We start from the raw sequence: 24,467 nt of genomic DNA on the forward strand, positions 1-24,467 counted from the left end.
GGAATGATTAAAAATTTAAATGATCTCTATTCTTGAGAAAGCACAAGTAGATGTTATGTAATGTGTAGCTTGTCAATTCATCTTCATTTATGGGCAATTCCTAAGGTATTCTGTAATCTCTCCTGCGTGTTTGGTGAGTCATTTTAAAACAGACTCAATGACAGAGAGAATCCATCCTTCCTAACAATTTAGAAACATACTGTACCTTGCAATAATTTAACCAATGCCACCCATTGCAGTTAGATGAGAAATTGGAAAGGCAAGCCATTTCGAGTTGAAAACGCAAGCTAAACAAACTATTACTTTACAAATCCCTGTCTCCATTTCTGCTAAATCTGCATCTCTCCAATCTTCCCCATCATAGTTTATGGCATCATCATTTACTCATTTGATTGGGTGAAAATCGTAGGAGTTCCTTTTAATCACCAAGCTCATTGCTACCTCTGGGCTTTATACTTGATGGTCCCTCTTCTGAGAATGCTCCTTCCTCCCCCAGATCCACATATAATTCTTCCTTTCTATCTCTCCCCCTCTCTCCCTTCACTTCCCATCTTTTCTCTTCTCTCTTCCCCCCTTTTCTCCCTCTCCCCCCAACTCTTCCTCCTCCTTTCTTCCCTTCTTCCTCTCCCCCCTCCCTTTTCTATTTCCCCCTCCCTTTCCCCTTCTCTTTCATCCCTTCTCCTCCCAACTTCCCTTCTCCTTTGTCTATCTGTCTTCCTGTTCTAGTGATGAATCCTCTGAAAAATTATATAAATTTTTTTTAAAACAAATTCATTCTTTATTGCCAAGTTTTTGGTGAAAAGCTTCCATTAATCCCCTTGAAATATGGGCTCTTCTGAAGTGACTACTAAATCTTGCCAAAGAAAATTCATTCTCATTAGAATGCTATTTATAACATTGCTTTGTCTCCTTTGACATCTAAAAATATCACTGATGTTGATCAGGATATCAGACACAAAAAACAAAGTAGCTTTTCTTTATTTGGAATGAAACAATTCAAAACCACAAGATAGCAATTAAGAGATATGTTTTATTCAAGACAAACATTTTTAGTTGTTTAGCCATCAGGTTATTAAGGTGATCTTTCTTTGAATCTGTATTCTTGTTATTTTTTACTAGCAAACATTATTCCATTAGCCACATAAAACTAATCTCAGCAGATGAAAATACACCTGCTATCTTGGACGTTTGGAGGCTGTCCCTTTTATTACCACTCCTTTAGCTTAATGAACATTCCCATTTTTATCTTGTGGGCTACCCTTAGTCACCATCTTCCTTATTTTCCTTCATTGAACATATCTTTTGGGAAATGATATATTGCTTAGAAACATTAGAAATAGAATAAATAGTTACTTAAATGTGTTATAGTTTTGGAAAAATCTACAAATTAGCAAGTTTTTATATTCATGGGGAAATAGAAGGTTAATTTTTTTGTTTGTTTTTTAGCTTCTGAATGTGAGAATACTTTGCTGTTATATTATACACTAGAGGCCCAGTGCACAAAATTCATGCACGGGGGTGGGGGGTGTCCCTCAGCCCAGCCTGCACCCTCTCCAATCTGGGACTCCTTGAGGGATGTCTGACCACCCATTTAGGCCTGATCCAGGATGAGTCCTAAACGGGCGGTCAGACATCCCTCTCACAATCCAGGACTGCTGGCTCCCAACGGCTCGCCTACCTCTGCCTTATTGCCCCTAACTGCTTTTGCCTGCCAGCCTGATCACCCCCAAACCACTCCCCTGCCAGCCTGATCGATGCCTAACTGTTCCCCTGCTGGCCTGGTCACCCCTAACTGCCCTCGCTTGCCAGCCTGGTTGCCCTAACTGCCCTTCCCTGCTGGCCTGGTCGCCCCAACTGCCCTCCCCTGCAGGCCTGGTCCCCCCCCAACTGCCCTCCCCTGCAGGCCTGGTGCCCCCCCCCAAACTGCCCTCCCCTGCAGTCCTGGTCCTCCCAAACTGCCCTCCCTGCAGGCCTGGTCCCCCCGCCAACTGCCCTCCTTGCAGTCCTGGATCTCCCCCAACTGCCCTCCTCTACCGGCCTGGTCACCCCCAACTGCCCTCCTCTGCTGGCCTGGTCACCCCTAACTGCCCACAACTGCCCTCCCTGCAGGCCATCTTGTGGTGGCCATTTGTGTCCACATGGGGGCAGCCATCTTTGACCAAATTGGGCGGCCATCTTGTGTCTTGGAGTGACGGTCAATTTGCATATTACTCTTTTATTAGATAGGATAGGCGGTATAGGTATCATGTACTATATTGCTTTACCCAATACAAAAGTCAAGGCTATTCATCACAAAAGAACTTAGTTGATCTTTATACTTATTTCCAAACAGAAAAATGGCAAAGCATTTCTTAAAATCGTAGAAGTATTTTTTCCCCCAGATATTTGTCTCTGTCTAGCAAATGAGCTGCTTAGAAAAAGGTTGTTCTTATTTTTGTTTTTGTTCTATTTTTTTCATTTTGGGGTTATTTTCCCCTAAGAAAAACTGTGGTACAGGAAGTTTATTAGGCTTTGAGCAGATCATTAGTGAATTCTCTTGATGCAAAGAATGAACTCACATTTTAAGTAACCTGAAAATCAGTCTGCTAGTGACATTGGCTAGAAATATTAAAGATTTTTTTCATTCTTTATAGTTACTAAATTAGTCTTGGTTTTTCTAACTTTTTCAACCAGAGGAAATGTATATTGCTTTGTTTGAGATAGTGTTTTTTGTGCTTATAAGCCTTATTTGTAAGATGAGATGAGTCATGGATTTTAATAGCCCTGTCAATCACTTTATAAACATGTCTCCTCAGCAGAGGGATAATGATTAGAATGAAATTAAAGATACCAAACCATTTATGTTGTAGGCCCTGAACTGTAAAAATCATCTGTCTGTATGAAATGTCAAATTAAATTCAAGTAAGGGTGACGATGCTATCAGATAATGTGATTTTATTGATATCTGCAACACCATGCATTGCTCCAGTTATCTTAAAATACTTACACATGTTCACTATATATGCCTCTACTGCCTTAGCATTGTAGTTATGTGGGCCAAGAGGCCAGTGAACTTGCTTTATACCAAAATCCAGTAAGGACCTAAATAAGTAAAGTATACTGTCTTCTGGTTGTAAAGGTCATATATCATTTTGCTATCTGTAGTCAAATATAGTTATTAATATTGCCACGTCTTGACTGTTTCTGTATATGCTCCATGGAACTGCAGTCTGCACCCATGACTCATGAAAGACTGAACCCCTGACTAGGTTTATGCTGCAGAACCCCTGCTCACTGTACCACATCTGGTGAAATTTGCTTAAATCAGAGCATTATACCAGGGAAATTGGATATGCTGTACTGGTAATATGTCAGAAATGAGATGTAGGTGTTGATATATCTGACAAGATCGATCAAATTCAGCCCCCTCTAACATTTTTTATTTTGAAGCTGAACCAGTCTATTTTCGTGGTATTCATCTCTATGGTTAAAATCTAGGTTTCTACAACATAAGCTGTTGTGATTTGGTGATAAGAACATAGAGTTTGTAGTTAGAAGATCCACTTCTAGTCCAGACCCTGCCATTTACCAACATTGTGGCCTTCAGCCAAGATATTTAAGATCTCTGAGTCTTATTTATTTACTAGTAGCCCATTTGCAGGAAGAATCCTGCAAGCGGCCGCTGCGGCCGCGTGCGCTGCCGCTGCCGCCGCTGTTGTGGCCGCAGCGCCTGCACCCGCCCTGCTCCGCCCCACCCCACCCCGCCCTGCCCGGGCTTTCCCTCTGGCAGACACCTTGCTTTCCGCTTTTCCTCCCTCTTCCTTATAAGTTGTCTTCAGTCTTCACTCCTCCCTCCCTCAGCGTATGCAAATTAACTGCCATCTTGGTTGGGTGATTTGCATACTCGCCCTGATTGGCTGGTGGGCATGGCTTTGGCTGGTGGGCGTGGCTTTGGCGTAGCGAAGGTGTGGTCAATTTGCATATTTGTCTATTATTAGGTAGGATTTAGTCTATAAAAGAGCAAAAAAGCCCATCAAATAGATTTGTTTGAGAATTAGAGTCAACATAGTAGCTCTGGCTGGTATTCTCAGTGGTTAGAGCACCAGCCTGCACATCAAGGTTTGATTCCTGGTCAAGGGCATGTACCTGGGTTGCAGGTTTGATCCCCAGCCCCTATCGGGGCATGTTTGGGAGGCATTCAATCCATGTGTCTCTCCCACATCAATGTTTCTCTCTCTGTCTCTTCCCCTCCCTTCCACTCTCTCTTTAAAAAAATCAGTGGAAAAATATCCTCGGGTGAGGATGAACAACAACAAAAAGAGTCAACATATAAAAATGTGCTGTGAACCTGGTCAGCATGGCTCAGTGATTGAACATTGACCTATGAACCAGGAGGTCACAGTTCAATTCCTGGTCAGGGCACATGTCTGGATTGCAGGCTCGATCCCCAGTGTGGGGTGTGCAGGAAGCAGCCAATCAATGATTCTCTCTCATCATTGACATTTCTGTCTCTCTCTTTCCCTCTCCATTTCTCTCTGAAATAAATAAAAAATGTATTTTTAAAAAATGTACTTTGTAAACATATTGATAATACAAATACCAGAATCCTTATAGATATCTTTCCTTAATGATTCAGTATCTTACCTTCATCAGCTTTTATAATCTATATATCTATACTAGAGGCCCGGTGCATGAAATTCGTGCATGGAGGGGGGGCGTGTCCCTCAGCCCAGCCTGCACCCTCTCCAATCTGGGACCCCTGCATATTAACTCTTTTATTAGATAGGATAGAGGCCTGGTGCATGGGTGGGGGCTGACTGGTTTGCCCTGAAGGGTGGGGGTTCCCTTTGGGCGTGGGGTGGCCTGAGCGAGGGGCCTGTGGTGGTTTGCAGGCCAGCCACGCCTCCTGGCGACCCAAGAGGAGGCCCTGGTATCTGGAATTTATTTACCTTCTACAATTGAAACTTTGTAGCCTGGAGAAAAGCCAAGCCTGCTGCTGGCTCTGCGGCCAGCAGCGATTTCTGTTGTAGTTAATTCACCTTCTATAATTGAAACTTTGTAGCCTTGAGTGGAGGCTTAGGCCGGCAACAGGAGGCGCGGAAAGCTTGGCTTCTTTTGTTACTGTGGAAACCCTCCTGCTCTCAGTGGCTGTAGCCATCTTGGGTGGGTTATTTGCATATTTGCTCCTGATTGGCTGGTGGGCGTGGCTTAGGCGTAGTGAAGGTGTGGTCAATTTGCATATTACTCTATTAGGTAGGATATATAAAGAGCCAGAGGCCATCACATCTGAAACAACCGAACGGACAACCGAACAGGCTGAGTGGAGCGACAAGTCCAGCAGGGGCTTTAGTGAGGGACGACTAAATGACTGAGCAGCAGGCTGTGTGGGGCGACCAGGCCGGCAGGGGGGTTAGTGAGGGACGACCAGGCTGGCAGGGGGCAGTTGGGGGCAACCAGGCCAGTGGTGGGGGGGTGCAGTTGGGGGCAACCAGGCCAGCAGGGGGACAATTGGGGGTGACTAGGCCGGCAGCGGGGCCAATGAGGGGTGACCAGGCCGGCAAGGGGTGCAGTTGGGGGCAACTAGGCTGGTAGGGGGGCAGTTAGGGGTGACCAGGTCAGCAGAGGGGACTGTTGGGGGAGACCAGGCTGGCAGGGATGGCAGTAAGGGGCGACCATGCGGTGGGGCGGCGGGGAGCAGTTAAGGGCGATCAGGTCGGCAGGCAGAGGTGGTTAGGGGTGATCAGGCTGGCAGGGGGGCCAGTTAAGGGCGATCAGGAAGGCAGGCAGGTGAGCAGTTAGGAGCCAGCGGTCCTGGATTGTGAGAAGTATGTCTGACTGCCGGTTTAAGCCTGATCCCTGTCAGACATCCCCCAAGGGTTCCTGGATTGGAGAGGATGCAGGCTGGGCTGAGGAGGCCCCCCCATGCATGAATTTTGTGCACCGGGCCTCTAGTCCTATATCCTATATAATTAAAGGGTAATATGCAAATAGACCGAACGGCAGAACAACCAAACAACCAATCAAAGCGTAATATGCTAATGACATGCTAAGGCTGCTCAACTGCTCGCTATGATATGCACTGACCACAGGGGGCAGATACTTCAACTGGTATGTTAGCTTGCTGCTGGGGTCCAGCCCATTGGGACTGAGCGAGATGGGCCGGACACGCCCTGGAGCCCTCCCACAGTCCCTCCTCGGCCAGATCGTGCACCGGTGGGGTTCCTCAGCCTGGCCTGTGCCCTCTCACAATCCGGGACCCCCTCGGGGGATGTCGGAGAGCTGGTTTCAGCCTGAACCCACAGGCCACTCCCCTTGGGAGGGTGCCAGATGCGCAGGGCACAGGACTGATTGGGCGTGAGCCTGTGGTCTGCACAGTGGAGCCAGGATGAGCGGGAGTGGCAGGTAGGAGCTGCAGGTGGTGTTGGATTGTGGGTTTTGGCCTGATCCCTGCAGGCCACCCAGAGGGACCTCACCCGTGCACAAATTTGTGCACTGGGCCTCTAGTGATTACATAATTGACTAGAGGCCTATTGCACAAAGATTCTTGCCATAGGCCTTCTTTCCCCTGGCTGTTGGCACCGGTTTTTCTCCGGCACCCGGGACCCAGGCCTTTGCTCTGGCCACTGCCTTCCATCTTTGCTCTAGCTGGAGTCTTTGCTCCGGTTGGAGCCTTCAGTCTTCTCCGCTCCAGCCGGAGCACCACTCCTGTAGCTCCCTTCACCCCCCGCCCTCCTCCTCATAGCAGGTGTCCTGGCTGCTTTGCACCTGCATATGCAGATTAACCCGCCATATTTGTTTGGTTAATTTGCATACTCCTGATTTTTCTTGTGGAGGTACGGTCAATTTGCATATTTCTCTTTTATTAGTGTAGATAGATCTCAGATTGACAGGAGATGGAGCCGAATCTGTATGACCCATACCACACAATGCTTCTTTTACTAAAAGTTCATTGTTCTCCAGTTTTTACTTAATTGAATATCACAGTTTTGTTTGAATAATGGGGGATTTAGTTTATTTATGACCTTAAAGTACTTACAGCTTGTAAAACTTGAGCCAGAGCACAGTTAACCATATAAAATATGCTAAATTCAGTAGCTGATATTAGCCTAACTTGAATTCTAGCAATAGTTATTTACTATGTACTTTCATGGTTGCTGTAAAACAAGTAAACCAAGACTTAAAAGCATCACACAATATCAGCAGAGCCAAAATGAAAAAGAGAAGCCTCAGAAAAAAGAACGTTGTTTGATTGTTTTGACCATGAGGCATATTAAAGAAAATTTAAGGCATAATGTACCAAGTCCTTAATAAATATGTTTTAATGATTTGTAAATAGCCTATTTAATAATTAAATAGGTTAAAGAATAGCAATTTTATTTCTTCTGTAGCAGAGATTTCCATAAAGGTGTATTGAATCTCCTTAAAAAGCTAAGAATACATGACTCTTAACATAGGGTTAGATTTTACAGACTAGACAGATCTTAGGTACTTGTTAAAATGTAGGTGCATGGCTGCCTTCATGATGTCCTTTGAGAATTTCACTGTTCTGAGTATTTGGTAGATTTATAATTCTTTCACAAAGGTAAATATAATTTGATAGAAAAGTAAGAATGAGGAAAGAATAAGACCTATATGGTACCCCCGTTCTGTGTCTGGAAGATAATAGCCTGTAAATAGGCCATCAGTTTAGGGATGATCAATCCACACCTCTCTGATAACTGCTACTGAGAGAAGAGAGACTAGGAGCTTGTCTGGAATGACAAGTGAGACCTGTGTGGGATCTACAGACCGTGTGTAAGGTCCTCAGCTGTTCTAGAGCTGCTGCTTTGTTCTCAGTGTCTTCTGATGGTCACCTGGTACCTGTAGTGCTCTAGCACCCTCGCCAACTTCTGCTTTTTAAAAAGAATAAAACAAAATGTATCACTTCAGCATGGATCTTATGACTATAACTAGAAGCCCGGTGCACGAAATTCGTGCACGGCGGAGGATTGTCTCTCAGCCCAGCCTGTACCCTCTCCAATCTGGGACTCCAGGAGGGATATCCGACTGCCCGTTTAGGCCCGATCCCACCAGGATCGGGCCTAAACGGGCAGTCGGACATCCCTCTCACAATCCAGGACTGCTGGCTCCCAACTGCTTGCCTGCTTGCCTTCCTGATTGCCCTTAATCGTTCTGCCTGCCAGCCTGATCACCCCCTAACCACTCCACTGCCAGCCTGGTTGATGCTTAACTGCTCCCCTGCCAGCCTGTTTGCCCCCAACTTCCCTCCTCTGCCAGCCTGGTCACCCCTAACTGCCCTCCTCTGCCGGCCTGGTCACCCCTAACTGCCCTCTCCTGCAAGGTTGATCACCTCCAACTGCCCTCCCTTGCAAGCCTGGTCCCTCTCAACTGCCCTCCCTTGCAGGCCGGGTGCCTCCCAACTGCCCTCCCCTGCTGGCCATCTTGTGGTGGCCATCTTGTGTCCACATGGGGGCAGGATCTTTGACCACATGGGGGCAGCTATATTGTGTGTTGCAGTGATGATCAATCTGTATATTACTCTTTTATTAGATAGATAGAGGCCTGGTGCACAGGTGGGGGCCAGCTGGTTTGTCCTGAAGGGTGTCCCGGATCAGGGTGGGGTTCCCTTGGGGCGTGGGGTGGCCTGAGCGAGGGGCCTGTGGTGGTTTGCAGGCTGGCCACACCCCCTGGCAACCCAAGCAGAGGCCCTGGTATCTGGGATTTATTTTCCTTCTACAATTGAAACTTTGTAGCCTGGAGTGGAGCCAAGCCTGCTGCTCTCTCCAGGGCGGCAGCCATTTCTGTGGCAGTTAATTCACCTTCTACAGTTGAAACTTTGTAGCCTTAAGCAGGTGAGCCCGGCCAGGGTATGCAGAAAGCTTTGCTTCCCCTGTTGCCGCTGGCAACCCTGGCCTGCTCTCTCAAGCTCCATTCTGCCGCCATTTGTTTGAATTTGTTTACCTTCTATAATTGAAACTTTGTAGCTTGAGTGGAGACTTAGGCCTGGAACTGCTATGGAAAGCTTGGCTTGCTCTGTTACCTGGGAAACCTTGCTCTCTCTGGCTGTAGCCATCTTGGTTTGGGTTAATTTGCATACTCGCCCTGATTGGCTGGTGGGCGTGGCTTGGCTGGAGGGCGTGGCATGTGTAGCGGAGTGATGGTTAATTTGCATATTACCATTTTATTAGAGAGGATGAAGTTTTTTCAAGTATCACTTTTTCTTATGCCACTTCCCTGCCTACGAACCTATGTAGACCTCCTCATTCATTATACTCCTTTTTTTCAGCACTCTGGGCCCTCCATAACCTGATGCCACCACAGATTTACTTGTTCATTATACCAAGTTTCATTCCACAGAGGATTGAGGGATCCCATGAAAACGCTTATTATAAAATAATGGAATAATATATGTATTTAGAAAGGAAGGAGGAACCATGGAAAGAAATAACAAGCAGAAGATTGAGACTAGGGAAGAGAACTCTGATGTACAGGTCAGACCTGCTATAACTTATGATAAGAATTAGCTCTGAGCTGCTAGCTATCACCTATTCTATCCCCTCCAACACACATCTACTCTAGTATAAACTTTTCCGCACTGTGCCGTGTTCAGTAGCATTTCTGTGTGTTCACTTACCATCTTTCCATACACTGTCCTTTATTCAGCATTCAGCTCACACCCATTTCCCGCCTTCCATGAAGCCCCTCCACGTGCCCCAGCCCTCTTGGAACTCCGTCTTTGACTCCTATAGCAGCTATGCTCACTGTACGGTAGTGTGAGCCTTTCATGACCCATCTTTTGTGGTCAGCAGAATAGGTTTTAAGTATTCTGAGATTTTGTATTTCTGAACTAGTCTGTTGGTGGTTCCCTTCATTCGCATCATCCTGTAGTGGTGCCTGTGTCACCAGGCCCTCGAGAGATCATGATCACTCTCCTGAATCCTTCATCGGAGTCTGCACAGAGCTGAGGTTATAACATAGCCAGTGAAATCAGGATCAACTGGCAGGTAATTAAGTCTGTCTGTGCAGTGTATGGCAAAAAGCTTTAATAATTGGAGCCTCCACTGTGGCCCTTTTCAGATATACAGCTCAACAGCTCTCCCAAGAAAAAGTAGACTTTATAGAAATAAAGTGTTACAATTCTGCACTTTTTTTTGCCTTAAAGTGCAATTGTGAGTCAGTCCCCTTCATAATGCCTGTACTCCTGACCTTACGTTCATACTGTGGTTCTGGAATGAACCTTGGATAGGCCCCAACCCTAAACATTCTTATCCTCTACAATTTACCTTGCACTCACCCAATGTTGGAATAATTTACACTCAGGATTGTGCTACTAGTTACTTGGATTTGGTGAGCAGCAGAAGTCTGCAGAACTTTTGGGGGGAGGGGGACATAGGGCAAAGAGGTGACGAGCTACCGGGATGATACAAAAACTCCTATAAAATTGGCAAAGATGAGTGTCACACACCCGGTTGTGTCCACAGTCTGTTCAAGTAGTTCTGCAGGTCTCCAGACAGACCTTCTGCAGACCTGGGAGGCCTGCCCCTCTAGCTGGGAAATGCCACACTGTCTCATACTTTCTGTAGTAGTCAGAACAGATGTAGTTCCATATGCTTTGCCATTTTTATATTTGTGTTTTCCTTCATTTGTATTATCATCCTATAGTAATGCTGTGCAATCAGCATTTTTAAAAACACACCTCAAATGAAAAGACAAAACTGAATAATTCTCCTAAGTACATACCACAGGCACACCTCATTTGATTGTACTTCATTTCACTGCCCTTCACAGACATGGCATTTTTTTAAAACAAATTGAAAGCCAGGCCCCCTCCAGGCAAAATATTGCAACTTTCTTTATTAAGATACTAGCTTCATTGTGGGTGGTCTGGAACCTAACCAGCAATATCTCCAAGGTATGCCTGTACTAACTTGAAAATATGTGGTTACTTTAGAATTAGTAAAAATACGTATTTCAAAAGGGTCTTTAAATCTATAGTACTTTTTGTCATTGCGTATAGTCTTGAAGATGATAAAAGTACAGTTACTATCATTTGAGGGGAGATGAGGATGGAGGAATCTACACTATTTTTTTTTTCATGATAAAAGAAGTCCTTGTTTTTATATACCCTTGGGTTCTAGAATTTATTCCAGATTCCCCTAGCATGCCTTCCAGGCCTTTCCCAAGCTAGCCCTTGTGTACTCTCTAGCCTGGGCTCCTACTATACTCCTGTCCTTCACTGCACTGAAAACTCTCCTTTTTCCCCTCTACCTTTCCCATTGCCCTCCACATTCTAACTTATCCTCACGACTATTTTTTATCTCTTCTGTGAAGTCTTCACTGTCTTCTTGGGTTTCTTTTGTGTATATATGTGTGTGTCTTGGCATTAATTAGGAAATTCAATGAGCAAATGCTTTACAATATAGAACTATTACTAAACTGGCATATACTAGGTTGTCAATAAATGCTTGCTGAAGGAAGGAAGGAAAAGATGTGCACATGAGAGTTCACAAATTTGTATGTAGTTTCTTGGTATAGTGATTGTTTCAGACTTACATTGGTATTTGAAGATTATCGTTACTAACATCATTGACTTAGTAATAGTTTCTGTTATGGATGAAGGGGAGCAATATTTGGTTCTTTTATATTAATTTTGTATTAAAACCCAAAGAGTTGGGTTCTAGCTCTACCACTAACTATACCTAAATTCTCTAATCCTATTTCCCTATCTGTAAAATATGGAATTCTGACACATTTTCATCCATTTGTACATTTGTTCATTAAACAAATATTTATGTTCTAGACATTGTTATTTCTATGTTTAAATTTTAATCTCTAAATAATTACATTGGTTTTTCTATGTATTGCCTATACCTCTAGAAAATACACCAAAATGTTCGTTTTATTATTTTCCTGTTAGCAGCTTATTTGCCTACCTTTTTCTTTTTTAAAAATATGTTTTTATTGATTTGAGAGAGAGAGAGAGAGAGAGAGAGAAATATTGACCAGTTGCCTCCTGCACTCACCCAACTGGGGATCGAACCTTCAACCTGGGCATGTGCCCTGATCAGGAATCGAACTGGCAGTCATTTTGTGCATGGGACGATAATTAACCAACTAAGCCACACCAGCCAGGGCTGCCTACCTTTTTCTTTTCTTTCTTTTTTTAAAAAATATTTTTATTGATTTTTTTTTTACAGAGAGGAAGGGAGAGGATTAGAGAGTTAGAAACATCGATGAGAGAGAAACATCGATCAGCTGCCTCCTTCACACCCCCTACTGGGAATGTGCCCGCAACCAAGGTACATGCCCTTGACCAGAATTGAACCTGGGACCCTTCAGTCCGCAGGCTGATGCTCTATCTACTGAGCCAAACTGATCAGGGCTGCCTACCTTTTTCTTTTGGAAAACTGTACAAAATAAATTGTTTTTCAAACATATGGTCACTAGGGGTTGTAGTCTCAACTCTTTATCTCTAAATAATTATCTATTAATAGATGATTTAATGTTAGCTCAACACCTGAATGATATACAGAAATTGTTTTTTGTCAGCCCCTTATCAGGGAAGCATTGGTTGCTAAGTAGAATATTAAAGAGATTGATATGCAAGATTAGCTATTTTTTTTCAAACAGAGAAAGTACATGTAATTTGCATGTAAATTTACATGAAATTGCATGTAAATTTATGCAGTCAATCAGTTAGCTATGATTTCCAGTTATTCATCTCCTCAAAATAGGTTTCTCATGTGTATATAAAACATTTTCTTTGCTTTTGCTGAATGGAAAATTGATTATCTTAATTGTACCTCTATTCAAACCCACATATACAGGACTGTGTGGCAAACTGGATAGAGACAGAATAGACAGTTTCAGCATGTGAAGGTTTTCACTGTACAAGTGAACTTGATCAAAATCTAGCTTGAATATTAAAATCATGTGAACTCGTTAATTAATTTCTTGATTGAAAAAAAGTAAAAGGAGCTCGGCTGGCATGGTTCAGTGGTTGAGCATCAACCTATGAACCAGAAGGTCACTGCTTGATTCTCGGTCAGGGCCGGCAACCTAGGCTCAATCGCCAGTGTGGGGTGTGCAGGAGGCAGCTAATCAATGGTTCTCTCTCATCATTGATGTGTCTATCTCTCTCTCTCCCTCTTCCTTCCTCTCTGAAATCAATAAGGATATATTTAAAAAAAAAAAAAGTAAAAGGAAAGCTCGTGAGAGCAGGAGGTTAATACACTTTAGCAGAAGAGGTCCTCGGTTGGTGCTGTGAAGATTTATAGCTGGAGAGTGAGAATTAGGAAATAGTACATGAATTTGAAGCATCCTGATTCATCCTTACTGTCTTTATTTAAGGTGAAGATGGTAAAGATATAGGAAATCAATAGTAACTGAGATTTTTATCCTTTCTATAATATAATCCATTTATATTATAGATGGAGATTGTTATGTAGAATTTTAAAAGATGTATTTATACAATTTAAAATGAGAATTGTCAGTCATTTTTCATGATAAGCCATTGCTTATTATGTGCTCGAAATCATGATTTTTTCTAATTTTTAAAAATATATTTTTATTGATTTCAGAGAGGAAGGGAGAGGAAGAGGGGGATAAAAACATCAATGGTCAGAGAGAATCATTGATTGAGCCAGCATACCGGGCATGTGCCCTTGACCAGAGCCGAACCCGGGACCCTTCAGTCTGCAGGCCAACGCTCTATCCACTGAGCCAAACCAGCTAGGGTGATTTTTTCTAATTTTAATTTATAATTTATTTTAACTAAATTTGAAACTAGAAGCCTAAAACAAATAAGGGAGCGAATTTAAGACATATTATCATGGCTTATCTTAAAGCTAATTTATTAAATTTTATAAATAAAAACTTAATTTTGTTACCAAAATATGTGGGAAATAACAAAATTAATGATTCAAAATACAGAACTTCTTAGAAAGTGGTATTTTGCTTATTTAGATATACTCTTTTTAAAAATACTTTATCTTTAAAATTTTTCAACTTCTAGTTAAGAACAACTGTGGCTTTTTTTTTTTTAATGGATTCATAAAAGTATTTATTCAGCAGTTTGATATATATTTATTACCTCACAGTGTGTTGTTTTTTTTTTTTCAATTATATAATTGGAAATTTTAAGGGAACTTAGGGACAGTTTAGACTTTTTTCATTGTGAAGACCATACTTGCTTTGAGAATAATAGCTCTAAGGCAGCAGTCTCCATGTACGTGAGCCCTCCAGGGTATGCTGCCCAGTTATGATAGTTATACATAATTTGCCTCCCCTCTCAGCTGTAATGTACACAGTTACAGCAGTGGTTGGCTGACAGAAAGTTGAACAGAGTTAGTCTATGTGTTGTGGATTGAAAAGGTATTACTGCAGGTGAGAGTCACATGGTGAAGTCACCAGTGCCTACGTGAATCATATGTTAGTTGGGATAATAAAAAAATTCATCTTACGAGTATATAAGCACTCATGGCAGTCGTTCTATCCAAACCTGACCCAGTGCCAGAATGATATATTCAAGTGAAATAATTATGGATTAAACACAGTATCTCACATTTTTATAAATGAAGTGTGAAGCATGTAGGAGTAATTATGTTGCATTGTGGACACACTTTTAAATATCAAAATATTCTAGGAGGGGGTCCTATATTTATTAACTTACATATAGTAAAATTCACTATTTGTGATATTCACTTCTAGGGTTTTGACAATTACATGGGAGTTGTGCATCTTCCACCATTAAAGGCACAGAATAGTTCCATCATCTCAAAAACTTATTTCTTGCTGTCTCCTCCCAACCTAAGTTCCTGGTAATCACTGATCTGTCTTCTTTCCTGATAGATATTCCTTTTCCAGAATTTTATGTAAATAGAGCAGTTGAGTATGTAGCTTTTGCTGTTTGCCCTTTCTTACTTAATAAGATACATTGAGATTCATCCATGATGTTGCATGTATCAGAATGTTGTTGTTGAGTAATACTCCATTCATCAGACTATTCACTGGTTGATTTACCAAGTAGTGCTTTTATTTATGCTTGAACCACCTTCCACAAGTACTCTGGTTCATTCTAACATCTTTTATAACCTTAACTAGGGGCCCAGTGCACGAATTTGTGCACCTTGAAAGGAACTGTGGGCCACAAGGCTTCGGTGGGCATGGGGGCAGGTCTCAGCCCATCCTCTGTGCCCCCGCCCGGACCCTCCTGTCATGGCCCCCAGTACCCTGACTGCCAGCAGGGCCGCCACCACCACCGCTCCCACAAACTGAAGGCTCCGGCCCTGCTCGCACCCGCTGATGGCACGGAGTGGTTGGGGCCGGCACCAGCAGCGGGTGTGAGCAGGGCCAGCGCTGCCAGCAGGTGTGAGTGGCGACTTCTGCCCCAATCGCCCCTCAGGAGCAGGGGGAGGTGGAGAATCCCTCAGGGGCGATCAGGGCTGGCAGCTGCCACTCGTACCCACTGACAGCACCGAGCAATGGGGACCAGCAGCAGGAGTCGACTGCGGGTGCGAGTGCCTGGTGGGACCACGGTGTGCGGGAGCAAAGAATTTTCAGTAACCACCAGAGGTTCACCCCTATGACAGCGACCTGCGCCCTGCCTTGGTCTGGAGTCCTGCTCACCTGCTCCCCTGCTCCACCAATCCTCCGCAGCCGATGCCCGCCATGTTCTGCGCTCTACCACTTTCTGCAGACTCCTGCCATGTTCCGTGTGCTCCCCCTGGTGGTGAACGCACATCATAGCGACGGGTTGTTCAGTACCGCCTTTAGGTCTCTTTGCATATCAGGGTTTTATACATATAGATTATTTTTATAATTCCAATTATATTCTCTTTTGTGTGTAATCTTTTGTTTTCCTAAACATGTTTGTCTAAGGAGATTTAAATCTATTGCACAAATTCCTAAGGAGATTTAAATCTGTTGCACATTTCTGCCCAAGTTAAAATTTGGTTTGGAGAAAGCATGAGAGTACTTAAGAAGGATAAGACCACCAAATTGCTGGAATATCTTTTTTAGTTTGCACAGTTGTTAATGATGATAACCATTATTGTGGATTTCCTCAAACACTTCTTATTTAGTGCTCACAGCATCATTGACTGGTAGATGGCAGTGTTTAGGTTACATACAGATGAGGAAACAGGCTCCCTGAGTTAGTAAATTGTCTCAAGGTCACACAGCTAGCCACTGGTGGAACGATCCAATCAGAGTCTTGTGACTCATATTAAAGTTTTCATTATTGTGAGAAGAATGGCAAACTGGGCTTGTAATTTGTATTATTTAATATTTAGTGTAACTTTCCTCTGGAAAGCAGAGAATGAGAAACAAAGATGATCAACAATGAAATTCAATAGTATTTAATAGGGTGTTATGAAATTTTAGCATTCTCAGTACTCCGTTGAGCTCTGGGAGATATTCATGTATCAAATAACCAAATGAGTAAGCAACAGGAAGAATAATGAATTTTGTACAAAGCAGTTTTAGAAGAAATTGTATTTTGCTGAAAGTCTTACTAATGTTAAAATGCTGAATCATAGTCTCTTCTGCTGTGCTGTTGCATACTGCACCTTCTTTAATAGCAGTGCTCAGTGAGTGTGCAGTCAGCGGTTGTTGGATACCTGATTCTGAAGATCTTCCAGGTTTGGGACTTGCTCTTTGAGGCTTTGAATATTCATGTGCCAGCCCTTTGTCTGCCATACTTAACTATGTTTACTTCTTGTGTATTTATAGTGCCTCTTCACAGTCCTTCAATCAAATATTCCTATGGTTTTGGAATGCTTGGAAAAAATAAAGAAGTCACTGAGTGAAATTTGGTTAAATTCTACTAGCTTTAAGAGGGAAATTCTGTAACGAGGTGTCCTTTGCCTAAATTCTATTTGTTCCCTGGATATTGCTTTTAGCATTCCCCAATATTCTGCATCCCTTTTGTCTTCTCAGATGCCTTTATGGTTAGGCGTAGAGCTTAAATGTGTTGCCTTCCTCTCCTTTGCGTTGCCTGTTTTCATAAATGCTGGATGTTAGGAAGGACACAGATGTTTCTGAGCAGAATCCCCACAATTGAAGAGGCCAGAACCCTTGATCAAAGTGAGGGTTTTCAGTGGCAATTCAGCCAATACAAGTGCACAAAATATACTCTGATTTATACACCAAGTATACAAATCAGCGTTAGGTCCAACATCACCATTATGGAATACATTTCTAGGAGACAGAAATACACTGAAAATATTTTAAGGTATTTCAATTAGTATTACAATATTATTAGAAGGAGCAGTGATTTCTCAGCACTATCAGCTGCTCCTGTGTTTACTGTTCTGCACATTTGCCTTAGAAGATAGATGCTCACTTTCAACAGGCACATTTAATAATATCATTAACTTTTTGGGTTTATAATTCAGAAATAAAGTGTCAGTAATTTCTCCTCTAAGTAACTTCATACCTGGGATTTATAGGTTAGGTAAATCTCAAAAATCAGTCCATCTCTTACTACTGAAGATGGTTGGCTAGCTATAGCAGTCAGAACTTTTTTTTTTAAATTTGAAAACTATGAAGTATCATGTTCTCAATTCTTTTTTAGAAAGTTGTTATGAAGTTCTATATTAGTGAGAAAAATATTTTGAATAACTTTTCTCTAAAATTTTCTTCACAGTCTTTACATTGATTTTCAGTATCAGAGTTTATCATGAATTTTGAAATTTTTCCTCATGAAGTTTTGAGGTGTCAAAGTTGACATTCTGCTTTTTAATTCATATTACTTCCTGAAAAGAACTCTTGAACAATAAGATTCCAAGAATGTCCATGTTGGTGAATCCCTTGATGGTCTGGGAAGGTGGCTCATCTGAGAGGCCATGGAAGCATTGCACCCGTCCCCACTCCATACCTTGCCCTGTGCATCTCTTCTGTTTGTCTGTTTCTGAGTTGCACCCTTTAATAATTAAACTGGTAATCATAACTATAGCACTTTTCCAAGTTCTGAGTCACTTAGAGAATTATCAAATCTGAGGAGGGAGTGTGAGAGCCCCTGAATTTGTAGTCAGCCAGGCAGAAGTGAAGGTGGCTTGGAGATCCTATTTACAGGTGGAATCTGAAGTGTGGCTGTTCTTGTGGGACTGAGTCCTTTTACCCATGGGGTCTGGGTTAACTCTGCTTGGTGTCAGAATTGAATTGTTGGAGACTCATTTGGTGCTGGAGAATTGATGTCAAAGACGCAACGTGTTTGGTGTCAAGAAAACACCACAGACCAGGCAAGAGGAAGTAGAGGAGGATTCCAAGTAGAGAAACAGCAGGTGTGGAGACTCCTGGGTGTCAAGGGGCTTGACTTGTTCCAGCCCCTGAAAGAGAGTGTGGCTTAAAAGGTTGGAAGCAGGTGATAGACACAAGTAGAATAGAAACTTATTGAAAAAAATATAAAACTAACATTCTAATTACAGCAGAGAATTGGAGTGATGGCGGAGGAGCGAGGGGGTACAGGGAGACTGGTTAGGAAACTGGTGCAATATTCACATGAGAGAACAGAGCTTGGGAGAACTGGGAGTGAAATGGGCACATACAAGTTGACATAGAAAGCACCAGGATGTGTTTCATGAAATTTATAAAATATGCTTGGTTCTGGAGAATAGTATAAGCAGCAAATTCAAAGCTTTAATGATCAAAGTTGAGATTCAGGGTGATGTAGAAGACCTGGCGGATGCCCAGGATTGCATGACCTTGGTTAAGTTATGTAGTCATCTAATTCACTTTCTCAATTTTGAAAATGGGAACAAGAATCCTTTTTCTTCCTACTTTATAGGGTTTGAAGATCAAGTAAGATAATGTGTGTCAGAGCATTTTGTAAATTGGTTACAGGAGAATGAAGGCTACTTCTCATCTGTTTCTTCCGTCATCAGAACTGAAAACAAAGTAAAAACTAACCAGGTTACATTTCTTTTCCAGATATTTTCATCTGCCCTACTTGTACTTGTAATTGAATCTTCCAAGTAACTATTTTAGGAAAAACCATTCCTATTTTAGGTGAAGTATTTTCCTCAGAAGTTCTGAAACTATGTTTCAGGAACAGCCAGTTCATAGAGGTGACCCTGATCTTTGTGTGTGTGTGACCTACTTCCCCCCAACCTCCTCAGGGCGTCTAGAGGAGTGTGAGTGTGAACGCAGGGCTTCTTGGTTCTTGTTTGTTTTAGCTGGGAGGGTGGAAAGAGAGGGAGAATGATTAGTCGGAGAGAAGTGGTTGCCCCTTCCAACCCAGCGGTGCCCAAGTGCTGAGAGAAAGAGACATACTGGAGGGGAGGGTTCATATCAGCTACATGTTAGGGGTCCACAAGTGGAAGACCATTCTAGCAGATGTTGGGCATTGAGCAGGGCCAGTGGAATCAGTTCACTCTCATTGACTGTTCATCAGAATTAGCAAAACGTGGATTTCCTGTTAGTGTTTGTGTGGGTAACTATCTCAGGACAGTTGATCATCAGGGCAGGACTGTGTCTTATTCATGGCTGCACCTCCAGAACCTAGTAGTGTTTCCGGCACATGTAATAGCTGAATAACAGCATTTTTCCTAAGGCATCTTCATGGTATTTACTAAACTGCTTTCTTAGACCATATTTAACATGCACAGTTATGCTTCTGTGCACACTGATTCTCTGGAATATATAATGTTCCCCTAATATATTGGTCCACAGTCTAGTTGATTCTCCTTCCTTAACATCTTTCATGCATGCCCCCACCTCCATCTCCACTGCCAAAGTCTTTATTGAATCCCCTGCTCACCTGGATTATTGTGTTTTTAATAATATTACCTTCAAATCTTGTTTCCTTTAACTGCCCTTCCCATTGCTGCCAGCATCTCTGAGGTGCAAATTTAATTACTCTTCAATGGTTTCCTCTTACCCACTGCAGTGAGTTTGTACTTTTTAAGTGTAGAGGTTACCTGAGACCAAACATCTTGAAAATCGTTCTCGGTCTCCACCTTCAGACAGCACATTCCTCTGAGAGCACCAGGCTGGAAAATTAGAAGTATCTGGTAGCCCAGGAGATTAGGGTTCATGAGTATATGATGATATTCAGTTTTTGTTGACATCCTTGATTATTTCCAAGTGGACTGTGTAGTCTGCTGTCAGGTGTGCTGCTTATTGCTCCTGGTGGCAACCTTGTCCCCTCTGATATTTGTCTCCAGACCCTTTATTTTTAGAAGGGAGCTTCACCAAAAAGCAATAATGAACTTAAGCACTGGTGACTAATCCTTATTTTCTTACATCTTATTTCTTTTGTTACGTGTAGACTTACCAAAGGAGAGCTGTTCAGAGTGTTAGAGGACTTCTGTAGTAGCCTGCATGTTCCATTGCTGTGCCAGTTTGAGTTTTTAGTTTATGGGAAAAAATATTTGAAAATAATCACTGAAGTTTGTTTCATGTGGTGTGAAGAAGAATTATAAACATGTCAGCTGAGAGAAATTATAATCTTTTAAATGCAAGTAGAAATGCTCATTTGTATTTCTTATCTACTAGGTGACAAAACTAGTATGCCAGAAATAAATTGGTTATAATGGATGTTTATTACATAAATGTATAGTAAGTTTATTTTGACATTGTATCCTTTATTCTTTGACAAAAATAAACTACCATGAAACAAAAGCAAAAATGGCCCACCTACCTACTTACTTGTACGAAACTGGATAGTTCCCAAGTTCATCCATGTTGGTGCTTTTCTTATCTCTTGCTATTTCTTTCCTTTTCCCATTGTTCTTATTGACTTTATACTTACACTTGAATTTAGAAGGACCCATACTGTTAATGAATTTGTACTCATCTGATTATTTTAAAACTTAGATTGTTGTGGTTATAAAATGATCAAAATCATAGGGCAAAAAGGGTGTCTATACTCTCACTCCTGGCCTTTTATACTTTCACCTAATAATTTGGGTAGTTTTAACATTTACACATGTGTGGACGGGAGCACTGACAACTTCATTTTATACTTTATTAGAGGCCCGGTGCATGACATTTGTGCACTTGTTGGGGTCCCTCAGCCCAGCCTGCACCCTCTTGCAGTCTGGGAGCCCTCGGGGGATGTCTGGCGGGCGTAAGCCAGCAGTTGGACATCCTCAGAATTACTGCAGAGATGGGAGAGGCTCCCACCACCACCACCGCTGCGCTCACCAGCCGTGAGCTCAGCTCAGGGCTTCTGTGGGAGCACACTGACCACCAGGGGGCAGCTCCTGCATTGAGCGTCTGCCCCCTGGTGGTCAGTGTGCATCATAGTGACCTGTTGTTCTGCTGTTTGGTCAATTTGCATATTACCCTTTTATTATATAGGATTTTTTGATAGTTGTGTTATATGGAAGTAACAGAACTGACTGTTTTCCCCCATATTACATTTGAGAGACTTAATAATGATTTACTTTCAAAACAGTATTTTATTTTTGAAATGACTTGTTTTCTTTCTCTTTGCAAATCATTATGGCTCTGAAAATCATATAGAGGCTTTCACCAGAATAGAAGGCTTCTAATTTGAGGATCTCAGTTAGAGGAGTATTTAGTTGTGTCTAGAAATAAGACCTGAGTATTTATTAGCTGTTTTCTTATACCACAATTTCCCTTGTGTTTTCTTAGGCCAAAGATGAAGAAGAAGCCTTTCTGGATTGGAGTGATGATGATGATGATGGATTTGATCCAAGCACACTTCCAGATCCAGATAAGTACAGAAGCTCTGAAGAATCAGATAGTGAAGAAATGGAAAATAATATTAGGTATGTTTCTATCATTGGTGGCATTAACTATATGAGTCTTCTCTGTTTAATTCAAAAGATGTAGAAACAAATGTCTCATGCTCTTCTCATCATTTTAAGGGCTCTCTTACTTTTTCTGTAATCCCTGTCAACAAATGTAAGGGTGTTATAAAAGTTGCATTTTCTTTTTCTTTCTCTATTATTTTTTTTCCTCTTGTCTCTTTCTTTGGGAATTCATTATGCTTAATTATTTGATGCACTAGGGTATATTTATTGCAGACAGAAGCAGGATTTTGATTCACTGTCAAAGAACTCTTGAAAATGTTGTTAAAAATTGTCTCTGAGTTTTAAAAAGAGAGCCATTATACTTTCACATTCTGTGATATAAAATTAAGTAACATATGCATAATATAATGGAAAGCTTATATATAAATAGCCCTTGGCAAATTCGCTCATTTTAAAAGTCTGTTCATTTGTAATGTGGACTTCTTTGCTACCTGTCCAAAATAGATGAAATGTGAAAAGTGTGGCTTGTTCAGCATTTGTTTTCAGAATACTATGTATTAGATTACATTGAGAGTCTATTGATTTAAAAGTTGAGGACATTGAACTCATGGGCATTCTAAACCAATGTGTCTATTTAGGCAGAAGGTAGATTCTAATGACAGATTAAGCTAATGTGATTGAAGGGAAGAGAAAGCTTAATGGGACCCCTAAATGCTAGCCCAGGTAGAGTTGGAGAAATAGGCTACAGAGAGCTATAATCTGGTTTTAAGTAAGAACAACATTAAGAAACGGTCTTAAAAAGATTATCTCCCGAGAAGAAAATGCTGTAGGGAGATAACTTCAGTTACTCTTCATTTTAATTTTGTGCTCATTTAAATTATTCTGTAATAGTGAGAATGTTGTCCAAAATGCAGTCTTACCAAGTAATGCTAGAAACTCAAGACATTTGCTATTGGACACTTAGGTAGTGGCTATAATAGCGTTCTAGTGTATTTGCTGACAAGGGAGTATTAGCTTTACTACCACAGGAGGCACCATAGATGAAAATAATTTAATTAGAGTTTAGAAAAATGTATAAATGTCTGACATGGGCTTAAATAATTTAGGTCCAGGTCATATTCCTAATCTTTAGAAATTAACTTTTAAGAGTAAACATACATACTTTGCTTCAGAAAGTTCCTTAGTGCACATGTTGAAACCTGAACTATGCTATGGTTAAGTTTGCTGCTCCTTTATGCTTACATAAATGTCTCTCTGTGAGAGTGGTTTAAGGGATCTCCATTCTGATAGATGTAATCTAACTTACACATATGGCTTTATAACATTAACTTCCAAATGTGTCTGTGTATGTTTACTCTCTGGAGGGAACATCAATCGGTTCTTCCAGTTTGCCATGCAGCCATACTTGGCACATCTGTCTAACACCTCTAACACAGAGAACCAGCCTTTTAAGTATCCCTTCTGTATCTGATCCATAAGGAATTTTTCCTAACATTTTATATGATAGTTTCTGGGTCATCCTTAATCTGTGTATAGCAGACATTTCATTTCATTCTCTGGCATTTCTTACTCTCAGATTGACATTTCCTTGCTACCACCTAGTTAATATGATTGGTTGTTTAATACTTTATGTGTGTTAGCCTCTTAATTAGCTTGTAAATGCTTTGTAGCTAGAAACTCATTCTTTTTGTACCAACACCTCCAGCTCCTCCAGTCTTTACTGCTATTCCTAACATTAATGTCATAGGCACAAAGAAGACGCTGAAATATTTGAATTGATTGATAGAAAATATTTATAGAGTAAAAAAGGATATATAGTAATAAACAGCTATGCAGTTGGTCCTGATAGCTTAAATGATACAGGAGATGACAGAATAGATGGGTGGAGAATTGGAAGAAGCCAAGTTCAGATGTTATAATGGTGATGAACGTGGAGATAGAAGTACCTTGAGACGCCAAAGCATTCTGACTTAAAGATAAAGATTCAGCCCTGCCTGGTGTGGCTTGGTTGTTTCGAGCATCATCCCATACACCAAAAGGTGATGGGTTCACTTCCCAGTCAGGGTACATACCCAGGTCCCAAGGTTGCAGGTTCAGTCCCTGGTTGGGGCATGAGCGAGAGGCAACTGATTGTCTCCCCCCTTTCTCCCCCCCCCCCCCACTCCCTCCCCATTCCCTTCCTCTCTCCCTCCCTCTCTCTAAATAAAGTAAACAAATAAACATGAAAAAAATTTTAAAAAAGGTAAGTGTTCAGACAAAATATTTAAGCATTACATAAAAATTAAAATAATTTTAATTCAGGCACAGCTAGTAGTAACTCTGCATTCATTGAAATTGAGAGAAATTGGTAAACTTACCATAAGCTGAAGAAAAATTCTTTTGTAGAAGAGAATATCAGCAAGGGCTTTATTTCTTGAGCCATTTAAAGGGCTTCTTTAGCAGTGTGTCTTTTGCCTACCAACAGTGATTGTCCAGTCAAACTCCTTCTTATTCTATTCAAATAAAATAGTAATTTGTCTGTGATCACAATACAAGTGAGGGACAGTGTGAACTGCCCAGATCTAACAGATTCCCTAGTTCTAATACTTCAGTCAAGTCATGTGGAGTTGCTCTAGCATTAGGAGAGGTAGCTCCGGAAACTTCCTGAAGACAAGTTGGTTTTCATTTGGCTGAAAACCTGATCCATGGACTATAGGATAGATTAGACTAGAACATGGTTCCCCAGCATTAACATTACTGACATTCTGGCCCAGATAATTCTTTGGG

At 41.7% G+C, this 24,467-nt stretch overlaps 1 protein-coding gene across 1 annotated transcript in view; it reads left to right on the forward strand.

Moving 5' to 3' along the window:
• The window catches only part of DDX10 (DEAD-box helicase 10), a 256,489-nt gene that overhangs the window by 217,546 nt on the left and 14,476 nt on the right, over positions 1 to 24,467 (forward strand). The window contains exon 17 of the mRNA XM_008156071.3: positions 21,580 to 21,716. Within this exon, the coding sequence (XP_008154293.2) occupies positions 21,580 to 21,716 (137 nt within the window). The remainder of the gene's footprint in view (positions 1 to 21,579; positions 21,717 to 24,467) is intronic.

The sequence above is a fragment of the Eptesicus fuscus genome, chromosome 13, assembly GCF_027574615.1.
Source record: "Eptesicus fuscus isolate TK198812 chromosome 13, DD_ASM_mEF_20220401, whole genome shotgun sequence".
Taxonomy (NCBI): domain Eukaryota; kingdom Metazoa; phylum Chordata; class Mammalia; order Chiroptera; family Vespertilionidae; genus Eptesicus; species Eptesicus fuscus.